Source organism: Tachysurus fulvidraco, chromosome 5, assembly GCF_022655615.1.
Source record: "Tachysurus fulvidraco isolate hzauxx_2018 chromosome 5, HZAU_PFXX_2.0, whole genome shotgun sequence".
NCBI lineage: Eukaryota > Metazoa > Chordata > Actinopteri > Siluriformes > Bagridae > Tachysurus > Tachysurus fulvidraco.
In genome coordinates this window covers 9,111,667-9,123,183 of record NC_062522.1, presented here as the reverse complement: position 1 = coordinate 9,123,183, position 11,517 = coordinate 9,111,667, and the positions used below count along the sequence as shown (strand labels likewise).

The window sequence follows — 11,517 nt, the reverse complement described above, 5'->3', positions numbered from 1 at the left end:
GGGTTTCTGTTTCAGAGTATACCTGGAGCATTATCTTTATTATGAGATAAAGTGGAATAAAGTTATATTTCAACATGATCATAAAATACACCCTTCAAAATAAAATAAAATAAAATAAAACAAAATAAAATAAAAACAATGCAGGTACCATTTGTGGTCAGAATCCATTGTTATCAGTTTATTTTACTGATAAGAAATATGTCTAACAAGCCTGAGCTGGTACTACTAAAGCTGCAGCATAGAAAACATTTTTTTCTAAGAAAATAAAACAACAGTGATGCATTCAGCACATCTCAAATATTTATTTCAACAATTTGGAAATACATTATTATTTCATTTTCAGTAAGTGCTTTATGCTTGTCAGGGTTGGTTGTGGTCTGAAGTCCATCCCTGGGGACGCAGCCTGTACGGGTCAATCGCTGGGGCACAACATAAACTTACCAATCCATATAATGGCATGTTTTTTTGGGTGGTGGGAAGAACCCAGAGGAATCCCAGGGAGATACAGGGAGCACACTTTAAACTCTACAAACTCTAGATACATCCTACACTAGTGAATGGAAATTCTTATAAAGAGCATATTTTGTTATTCTTCAGAATGAAATGAAATATTGATTTAAATCAGCTCTCTTCAAGTTTCAAAACATGTAATCCATCCATTTTGTTCCCTAATAATCCACGTGTACTTTAGCTGCAAGATTCAGTGAGTGAAATGACTGATGATAGCAGTTTAAAACATGTAGCCATTAAATAAAATGAAGTATTGTATGTAAAAAGTTAACATCTTGCAAATAAATAACTCTAGTTAACTCCTTCATGCTAGGCTTCTGTTTACAGTACTGGTTTGAACATGAGCTCCACACCCAACCAGGACAGAGCTGCTTTTCCTGTAAATGCCATTTAATTGTTAACAATTATTTAAGGACCCTGATACTTTGATACAACGATATGTTGGGTACATTTTGATGGCATGGCTTGTGTCCAGGGACCAGGATTTTTTCAAAGGATTTTAATCTGTTTATTGCAATTGCAGTTCACCCTGCAGGCAGCAGAGGGCATGATAAATTACAAATGGAACTTTAAAAAGGAGATTTAATTGTATTTAAATCTCTGCGACAAACTGATAAACAACATGAGCAATTGATTATTTAAACCGGTTCATAATTGGCAAATATATAAATCTGATAAACACTGGACTGACGAAACAGAATAAAACTGATTAAAAAAAAAGACAAATATATCAGGTAGCTTCAAAAACTTTTGTGGATTTAATGATCAAGTGAGAAAATTAACAAGAAGGTTTTAACATTACTGACAGACACAATAAAAAAAAGGGAATTTTATTTAAAAAAGAAAAAAAAAATCCCATAATATTCATTTCCTCTTCGATTTGTGACTCTTCTTCGAGCGACTGGAAATAAAAGAGAAAATCATGTTAAACATATAAAGAAAAGCTCGTAAGCAAACGGTTTCACAGAACTGTGTTCTTACCTCTCTGGTGACTTTGAATGACTGCGGTGCCTGTGGCTTCGGTGATGACCTGCAGTACCCCAAAGAAATTTTTGGGAGTTAATAAGTTTATGTAATAAATATTAGTTACATACTACTCAATGAATAAGTAGCATTTATTAGTAGCAAAGATGGTAGTGAAAAAACAAAACAATTAGGACAAGAATTTTTCTTTTCTTGAGCACAATGTTGTCAGATGTTACATACCTGGAGACTTGGAGCGGTGTCGTCGTTCCCTGGATCTGCTGCGGTGTCTGCGTGGACTCTTACTGCGGTGGCGATCGCGCTCACGTTCTCGCTCACGTCTGGGAGAAGGACTGGAGGAGAAATCAAACGTTACCGTATCAACATGCTCAAGGCTCACTGTTGGTTCAGTGGATAGTCTCGAGGGAAATACTGTATCTTCGTGCGATCATTCCAAGACTCACAACACAGACCTTCCAAGACTTTAAAGATGATATTGTAACCTTTTCCAGCCTGTTGAGCAACAATTAAACTCTTTCTGAAGTTCTCATAAATATATCTTGTTTTTGCTATGATCCACTGCTACAAACACATCATGAACATCAGATATATTCCTGTTCTTTGGAATAAAACAGGGCACTCATGCCCCTTTTCCACCGTGGCAGTTTGAGTGCTGGTTCGGAGCCAGAGCCTAATTTAAAACCAGTTCTTTCTTTGTTGACACCCAAAGCACCGGCTCTGAACCAGGAAAAGTGGTTCTTAAGTAGCACCAAAACGTTGCTGGTCTAAACTTAAGAACCGCTTTTGTCCGGGGCTGTGGGCGGGGCTACTGCTACTGTATAATGTACCATAAGTATACTAATGTTTAATACGCTTTTACTTTACTGAAATTATCAGTACACATGATCGTAGTTAGCTACATGCTAAGGCTAACTTTTTTCTGTGTTAATGATAAAAATGTTATGTACTTTCTCGATTACAACCTATATGTATAAACCTATTTATACAGATTACATGGAGCTGCAAGTACACGTTGGATTCGCCGTGTACTTGCAGTGTACTCGTCTAGTAAAGACTTAAACACTTAAAGGGGCTCATAAAGAAAAAAGTGTTAGTAAGGAGGAGTTTTAAGAGGATTAAGAGTTTCTTTATGAGAGGAGAAAATGTCTGAAAGGTGAAGAGGGAGAAGAAATGTGTTGTATAACATATTTAATAATGATAGTGAGTTAATAAGATGATAGAGATTAGATCCTGTCGGGATTATTTTTGTAACCAATCATATTAGAGATAACATCTCAGACACAGAACCAAACTGCCCTAGTGGCAGAAATGATATAATTATGTCTCTATGACATAATCCCTACACGATAGACTCAAATATCTTAACAGAGACAAAGTAAAGGTTTATAATAGACCAGATTTTAAAAGCCCCCCCGTACAACTAATCACAGGCTTCAAAGAAATGTGTTATATACCTAGCAACAGAATAAGCCCCGCCTTCTTGCTCTGTGTTTGGTCCTGAATCACACTTAAACTAAGATTCCTAGTTAAAAAATTTAAGGTAAATTAAGAGCTCTTGATGTTTTTGGTCATATTTATGCAGGAATATAGAAATTTCTAAAGGGTTCACAAACTTTCAAGCGACACTGTATACACACATGGACAAGGATGGCTGAGAACAAAACATTGGACTATCCTGAAATGACCTTCATAGAGCCCTGATCTAAATCTTATTGCTCATCTGTGGAAAGAGCTGAAAGATGCGCTATATATATATATATATATATATTATATTTTTTATTTTTTATTCTGTTAATTCTTTTCTTTTATTATTCCTTATGTTTAAGTTCTGTAAAGCTGCTTTGAGACAATGTCTATTGTAAAAAGCGCTATACAAGTAAACTTGAATTGAATTGAATAATAAAAACAAGAAGATTTCTGAAGATGTGTACCTTCGTCTCTTCGGTGATCTGCTTCGTCTGTGAACGTAAAGAGAAAAGGATCTGTTCAGACACATGCTATACTCTGATTTATCTCATTTACTTAGATTTACTCCAGAATGCTCAGTAGGACTTGAATGTAGCCTCCTGAATGGATTATTTATTGTATAGATGACGTCGGCTTGTGTGTCAGTTACCGACCTTCTGGGCGAGCGGCTTCGTCTGTAGCGAGGAGACGGAGATCTGCGTGGTCTGTCCAAGTCTCTGTAACTCCGTCTGTGCGGCTCGGGCGCCTGCACTCGCTCCGGCTGAACGCAATCAGGAGACAAAAAGAAGTTAAAGCAATGTCTGGAAGCTATTGACACACCTTCTGCTAATCAGTTATCTTTTTACTTTTCAAACCGGAGCCTTATGGCAGATCATAATTAATAAATGAAGCATCCAATCAGCCCCACGTGCAATTTCCAAATAATTTACGTGTTTTCTTTTTGTTTTGTTTTGTTTTTTTTAAATTAGCTTTAAACACTAATTAATGATTTTAAACATATTACAAATATAAATAAATAAATTTGTAAAATAATATTCATAAAAATATTTAGACATCAATTTCCAATTAACTGCCACATTCTTTTAAATGTGTGCACTTCAAAAATGACCCTTCATAACAAAAACAAAAAAAATTTATTTTGAAAAAAAAAAAAAAATTGCAGAAAAAAAATATAATGTTGCATCAATTTCCAATGAATTACTGAATTATTTTTTAAACATAAACATGCCATTTGTTTTTTGTTTTGGTTTTTGAGGAACACACTAACTAAAAAGCTAAAGCTGTCTACTAAATGCAAAAACTTAATTGAAAGAACGATGTTTTTAAAAAGGTATTTAACACATTTGCAAATTCCAGGTAATTTGTGTATTTTTGGATACATCTATGATTCTTAATCTTCAAAAATGTTGTGGTACTGTGGTACATGCTGTGGTACATCAAAGATGGGGGTACAGACAGACAGACACACACACGGGCATGCACAGACAGACAGAGCCAGACAGACAGATAGACAGACAGACAGACAGACAGGCAGGCAGACAGAGCCAAGCAGACAGATAAACAGAAAGACAGACAGACAGAGAGATAGAACGACAGATAGACTGGCAGACACAGCCAGACAGACAAATAGACAGACTCTACAAAGCCACTGAAAACAAACCAGGCCTTTTTTTAATATAAAAAAGTCTAATGTGTTTATCAGATCATTACCTTCTCCTCCTCCTCTTCCTCCTCTTCTTCACTGGACTCCACCTCATCCAAGTCTTCTTCCAGGGCACTTATACGTGTATCGAGCAGCTCAGCCTCCTCCAGAACCTGCCTCTTCTACAGACGTCACAATCATCGGTTAGCACAGACTCGAGCACAGATGTTCACCTTAACATGCCATTTTCATTGATATTTGAACAACAAACCTGAAGCCTGGGCAGAATGATGTCACACATGCGCTCGGCATGCAGCAGCTCGTCGATGAACTCGTCCACGTGCATCAGCTCGAACTCTGAGGGAACATAGACGAGGCCCTTTGAGCTGCATTTTACGTATTAGAGCTTATATACAAAACAAAATGTATTATTATTACTATTTTATTCACAACATGGCGCTGTGACAAGGCGCTAACAGACACGCTGGTTTTACCTCCGTCTCTGTTCTGGCTTTTTATCTTTCTGTAGTCATTGTACAACGGCTCCAGATACTTATAGCAGTCCACTGCGGTGCCCGTCAGACGCATGTACATGGCTCCAAGCAGGCGGACATATCTGCACAGGAAGAAAGACAGAAATCAACTCGTTCTGTAATAAACTGACATTAAATCTTGTTTCCGTTCATTCCATTTCAGCATTACTTTAATTCACCTCAAAATTTTGCATGGAAATACAGGATTTTAAATGAAGTTACTACACATCTCTAACAATTTTCCCGTTTTGTGTAGCAGCCGTCTCTGTAAACGCTTTTGCGTTTAAGGACGGAGTTTTAAATTTGAGACACAGCCCATGATTATAATCAGAAGGCAATTGTGAAAGTATAAAGAGAGAAAGAGCTCATCAGTGTGTTTATCATCACTGTGTATATATAACCGCAAAACATTTTACTGCTCGACTAGAAAATCGGAGACGTCTTGCCTCCGATTGTGAGCAGTTGAAGACGTCGGCAGGAAGGAATTAGTGTTAAGTCTGTAATGAACACAGAAATCACCCTGTTACCTCCTCAGGATCTCTTGGTTGCTTAATTACACTCAGCAACAAACTGTTGCAGAAAGGACATTATTTATTGTTAATTAGGGTTCATTTATTGTTCATCATCGTGTAAAGCTGAGCTGACTATTAAATGTTAAATGCAATGAATTGAATAGAAATTGAGATACTAAATGCTACCTTTAAATCTTGCAGATGTGCAGAAACGTATTTGAGGTTTAGGGACAAATAAAATTCTAATATATTATGTGTTTGGGGTCGTGTGAGCAGATATATTTGTAATTTAGAAATAATTGCTGTTTGCGTGGTTAAGGACAAGTCGATCGATGACACATTACTCAGTTTCCATTCGATTCTAAGCGTTTTGGTAATAATTATTTATTTTCAGTTTGTTTGCCAGTCATTTCTTCTCGATCCTGTATAACTGAACACGCGGACGTTAAGGGTTTATGTTCAGGTGTCATGAGGCTCGATGCCAAAGCAAATCTCTCCACATAGAAGAGCTAATTTACTTGAAATCTTCGTTCTTGATGAATTCTACGATGATGTCTTTCTCCGGCTGAATCTGGAGCATCTTCAGTGTGAGACATAAGAACGGTGTGGGTTTGATGTTGCCCCCGAAGACGCCGCCGACGTATTTCAGCTCCATGGCTTTGTCCACAACCAGCTCGGCTTTAGGTGGCCACAGCATTCACGAGACAGACAAAAAAAAAACAAAACAGAAAAAGGCACAGTAAACGTATTATCTGTATTCACACAATCATATGGCTAAGTGCAAAAGTTCAGTGTGGACCATTTAAGGTAGGTTTTGCATATATATTTAACATAAATGTTAAACACATATGATGAGAAATCAGCAGTGTTACATCACTGAAGCTATTCTGAAGGACGACTCACTGAACAAAAGAGTCTGTAGCAAGAACCAGTCAAATTAGTGCGGACATGTGATTCATTCTTTGCTCGTGTCAAATCATCTGTATTTCTTCATCTAAATAAATGTTTCCATTGTTTATTTCAGCTCAGCAACAAATAAACCAAATTCTGTTCGCTGTCTAAAGAAATGTGAACCTTTTTTACGTTATACAAACACATTTGAATCAAATCACAATCAAAAGTCCTCCCTCTCTCTCTCACAACTCTCTTTGTCTGTCTGTCTGTCTGTCTGTCTGTCTGTCGCCCTCTCTCTCGCTCTGTCTGTCTGTCGCTCTCGCTCTCTGTCGCTCTCGCTCTCCGTCTCTCTGTCGCTCTCGCTCTCCGTCTCTCTCGCTCTCCGTCGCTCTCCGTCTCTCCGTCGCTCTCCGTCTCTCCGTCGCTCTCGCTCTCGCTCTCCGTCTCTCTCGCTCTCCGTCTCTCTCGCTCTCGGTCTCTCTGTCGCTCTCTCGGTCTCTCTGTCGCTCTCTCGGTCTCTCTGTCGCTCTCGCTCTCTCTGTCGCTCTCTCTGTCGCTCTCGCTCTCTCTGTCGCTCTCTCTGTCGCTCTCGCTCTCTCTGTCGCTCTCGCTCTCTCTGTCGCTCTCGCTCTCTCTGTCGCTCTCGCTCTCTCTGTCGCTCTCGCTCTCTCTGTCGCTCTCGCTCTCTCTGTCGCTCTCGCTCTCTCTGTCGCTCTCGCTCTCTCTGTCGCTCTCGCTCTCGGTCTCTCTGTCGCTCTCTCTGTCGCTCTCGCTCTCGGTCTCTCTGTCGCTCTCGGTCTCTCTGTCGCTCTTGCTCTCTCTGTCGCTCTCGGTCTCTCTGTCGCTCTCGCTCTCGGTCTCTCTGTCGCTCTCGCTCTCGGTCTCTCTGTCGCTCTCGCTCTCTCTGTCGCTCTCGCTCTCGGTCTCTCTGTCGCTCTCGCTCTCGCTCTCTCTGTCGCTCTCGCTCTCGCTCTCTCTGTCGCTCTCGCTCTCGCTCTCTCTGTCGCTCTCGCTCTCGCTCTCTCTGTCGCTCTCGCTCTCGCTCTCGCTCTCTCTGTCGCTCTCGCTCTCGCTCTCTCTGTCGCTCTCGCTCTCTCTGTCGCTCTCGCTCTCTCTGTCGCTCTGTCGCTCTCGCTCTCTCTGTCGCTCTCGCTCTCTCTGTCGCTCTCGCTCTCTCTGTCGCTCTCGCTCTCTCTGTCGCTCTCGCTCTCTCTGTCGCTCTCGCTCTCTCTGTCGCTCTCGCTCTCTCTGTCGCTCTCGCTCTCTCTGTCGCTCTCGCTCTCGCTCTCTCTGTCGCTCTCGCTCTCTCTGTCGCTCTCGCTCTCTCTGTCGCTCTCGCTCTCGCTCTCGCTCTCGCTCTCTCTGTCGCTCTCGCTCTCTCTGTCGCTCTCGCTCTCTCTGTCGCTCTCGCTCTCTCTGTCGCTCTCGCTCTCTCTGTCGCTCTCGCTCTCTCTGTCGCTCTCGCTCTCGCTCTCTCTGTCGCTCTCGCTCTCTCTGTCGCTCTCGCACTCGCTCTCGGTCTCTCTGTCGCTCTTGCTCTCTCTGTCGCTCTCGGTCTCTCTGTCGCTCTCGCTCTCGGTCTCTCTGTCGCTCTCGCTCTCGGTCTCTCTGTCGCTCTCGGTCTCTCTGTCGCTCTCGCTCTCGGTCTCTCTGTCGCTCTCGCTCTCGGTCTCTCTGTCGCTCTCGCTCTCTCTGTCGCTCTCGCTCTCTCTGTCGCTCTCGCTCTCGGTCTCTCTGTCGCTCTCGCTCTCTCTGTCGCTCTCGCTCTCTCTGTCGCTCTCGCTCTCGGTCTCTCTGTCGCTCTCGCTCTCGGTCTCTCTGTCTCTCTCGCTCTCGGTCTCTCTGTCTCTCTCGCTCTCGGTCTCTCTGTCTCTCTCGCTCTCTCTGTCGCTCTCGCTCTCGGTCTCTCTGTCTCTCTCGCTCTCTCTGTCGCTCTCGCTCTCGCTCTCGGTCTCTCTGTCTCTCTCGCTCTCTCTGTCTCTCTCGCTCTCTCTGTCGCTCTCGCTCTCGCTCTCGGTCTCTCTGTCGCTCTCGCTCTCGGTCTCTCTGTCTCTCTCGCTCTCTCTGTCGCTCTCGCTCTCTCTGTCGCTCTCGCTCTCTCTGTCGCTCTCGCTCTCTCTGTCGCTCTCGCTCTCTCTGTCGCTCTCGCTCTCGGTCTCTCTGTCGCTCTCGCTCTCGGTCTCTCTGTCGCTCTCGCTCTCGGTCTCTCTGTCGCTCTCGCTCTCTCTGTCGCTCTCGGTCTCTCTGTCGCTCTCGCTCTCGCTCTCTCTGTCGCTCTCGCTCTCTCTGTCGCTCTCGCTCTCTCTGTCGCTCTCGCTCTCTCTGTCGCTCTCGCTCTCTCTGTCGCTCTCGCTCTCTCTGTCGCTCTCGCTCTCTCTGTCGCTCTCGCTCTCTCTGTCGCTCTCGCTCTCTCTGTCGCTCTCGCTCTCTCTGTCGCTCTCGCTCTCGGTCTCTCTGTCGCTCTCGCTCTCGGTCTCTCTGTCGCTCTCGCTCTCGGTCTCTCTGTCGCTCTCGCTCTCGGTCTCTCTGTCGCTCTCGCTCTCGGTCTCTCTGTCGCTCTCTCTCTCGGTCTCTCTGTCTGTCACTCTCTCTCTCGCTCTCTCTGTCTGTCACTCTCTCTGTCTCTCTGTCACTCTCTCTCTCTGTCTGTCACTCTCTCTCTCTGTCTCTCTGTCTGTCACTCTCTCTCTCGGTCTCTCTGTCTGTCTGTCGCTCTCTCTCTCGGACTCTCTCTGTCTCTCTGTCTGTCTGCCGCTCTCTCTCTCGGTCTCTCTGTCTGTCTGCCGCTCTCTCTCTCGGTCTCTCTGTCTGTCTGCCGCTCTCTCTCTCGGTCTCTCTGTCTGTCTGCCGCTCTCTCTCTCGGTCTCTCTGTCTGTCTGCCGCTCTCTCTCTCGGTCTCTCTGTCTGTCTGCCGCTCTCTCTCTCGGTCTCTCTGTCTGTCTGCCGCTCTCTCTCTCGGTCTCTCTGTCTGTCTGCCGCTCTCTCTCTCGGTCTCTCTGTCTGTCTGCCGCTCTCTCTCTCGGTCTCTCTATCTGTCTGCCGCTCTCTCTCTCGGTCTCTCTGTCGCTCTCTCTCTCGGTCTCTCTGTCTGTCTGTCGCTCTCTCTCTCGGCCTCTCTGTCTGTCTGTCGCTCTCTCTCTCGGTCTCTCTGTCTGTCTGTCGCTCTCTCTCGGTCTCTCTGTCACTCTCTCTCTCTGTCTCTCTGTCTGTCTGTCACTCTCTCTCTCGGTCTCTCTGTCTGTCTGTCGCTCTCTCTCGGTCTCTCTGTCACTCTCTCTCTCTGTCTCTCTGTCTGTCTGTCGCTCTCTCTCTCGGTCTCTCTGTCTGTCTGTCGCTCTCTCTCTCGGCCTCTCTGTCTGTCTGTCGCTCTCTCTCTCTGTCTCTCTGTCTGTCTGTCACTCTCTCTCTCTCTCTCTAATCACACCGTATCTATATTATAATGACTAAAGATACTTGATCATCTGATTTCTAAACACTTTTTTCCTGAACTCTTTTCATCCTTTACTCCAGTTCAACAAAACAGCGATTATTTCCGACTTAAGCTCTTTGGATCTGTTCGACAAACTGTTTAAGAGGCTTTTCACACTTTAGGGTATTAAATTAAAGCACAGACAGATTCGGATCACATCAGTGAGACAAACCCCAATAAATGAACTCAAACAAAATAAAAAAAAGCTGCGTCTTACAGCAAACATTTAAACTACTGAGAAAATCTCAAATTTAAGCGAATTATTTAAGAAAAAACGCTTTCAGATATCATAGGTTATATATTTATAGGTAAATAATCTAAATTATTTATGATTATTCTGCGGGAAAAGAAAGAACTCGTGTAATAACGTTCTTATAACAATGTTGCGCTATCTAGCATTAGCCCTAGCGTTAGCATTAGCTTTAGCTACAACCTGCTAGCACCGTTAGCATTAGCTACAACCTGCTAACACCGTTAGCATTAGCTTAGCATCTTTAGCACACCTGTAAGCCCGAAACATTCTTCTTTCCAGTATTTAGACTCGTAGATTCGCGTCCGTGTGATTTTCTCCACCAGATATTGCGGATTAGTTCCGTGTATGCTGTTTGCATCTTTAACTGTTCTGTTCGCCATGACACATAAAACAACACGGCTACTACACAGAAATCAGACGCGCTCATGAAGGCCGGCGGAAACACACCGAGCGGCTGGGTTTCAAATACAGCAGCGTTGAACACAAAGTGCACTAAGTTACTTCAGACCCTACCTAGTGTACAGAGGATTGATTGAGATCGAAACAATGGTTGAAAGCTTCCGGCTGTGTTTCAAAAAAGTCCCCTATTAAATTTGTTAGGTTGTAGTCGTAATTAACAACGTGGGTATTTGTTAAAAATTCTGTTAATAATGAAAAGCCAAATGTAAATACTTTCTTATTTTACATATAATAAAAAGAAGGATTTATATATATATATATATATATATATATATATATATATATATATATATATATATATATATATATATATATATATATATATATATAATTCAATATTTAAATTAATATTTAGATCAATAAATCAATATTTTACAATAACTGGGTTAAAATTAATATATTGTTTATTTGCTAAATGATGTTTAAAATGTCTAAATGTTCCTGCCGGTTTTCTGAGATTATTGCAAAGTAATATGGACTCTGATAAGAAAAAAACATAAAAAAAAAGACATAATTTTATATGGTATTAATATTAAAGAAGTAAATGTAATAATAAAGTTTTTAGGGAGTTAGTTAGTTTAGTAAACAATACTAGGAAAATCTTTTTGAGAATATTAATTGGAAATTGGTTTGGACATAATAATAATAATAATAATAATAATAATAATAATAATAATAATAATAATAATAATAATAATAATAATAATAATAATAATAAGTATTGCATTAACAATAAAATCAGTGAAGCATATTTTTAATTATACACCTAATTTATCCAACAAACTAATTTCTAC

General features: G+C 42.2%; 1 protein-coding gene across 2 annotated transcripts; it reads right to left on the bottom strand.

Annotated features, from left to right (window-relative positions):
* Positions 1-1,245: 1,245 nt before the first annotated feature.
* prpf38a (pre-mRNA processing factor 38A) lies at positions 1,246-10,735 on the bottom strand. 2 transcript variants are annotated; one of them, XM_047814275.1, is made up of 11 exons: positions 10,515-10,735; positions 6,167-6,326; positions 5,098-5,219; positions 4,875-4,960; positions 4,672-4,785; positions 3,781-3,783; positions 3,615-3,721; positions 3,426-3,452; positions 1,717-1,826; positions 1,492-1,540; positions 1,246-1,411 (listed from the first exon to the last, which is right to left on the bottom strand). In XM_047814275.1, the coding sequence occupies exons 1-11, from the start codon at positions 10,642-10,644 to the stop codon at positions 1,375-1,377; spliced, it is 945 nt and encodes a 314-aa protein (XP_047670231.1). In that variant the 5' UTR covers positions 10,645-10,735; the 3' UTR covers positions 1,246-1,374. The 2 variants fall into 2 exon arrangements, with proteins under 2 accessions (XP_047670231.1, XP_027010305.1); XM_027154504.2 differs by lacking the exon at positions 3,781-3,783 and having other exon boundaries at positions 10,515-10,734.
* Between the last annotated feature and the right edge of the window lie 782 nt (positions 10,736-11,517).

Excerpts from the sequence above, each read along its gene's own strand:
- prpf38a (XM_047814275.1), bottom strand. The coding sequence starts at position 10,644 with ATGGCGAACAGAACAGTTAAAGATGCAAACAGCATACACGGAACTAAT. Across the intron at positions 4,786-4,874 it reads TCATTCTGCCCAGGCTTCAG|AAGAGGCAGGTTCTGGAGGA; the intron begins GTTTGTTGTTCA and ends TGACGTCTGTAG. Across the intron at positions 1,827-3,425 it reads AGATCACCGAAGAGACGAAG|TCCTTCTCCCAGACGTGAGC; the intron begins GTACACATCTTC and ends TTTCTCCTCCAG.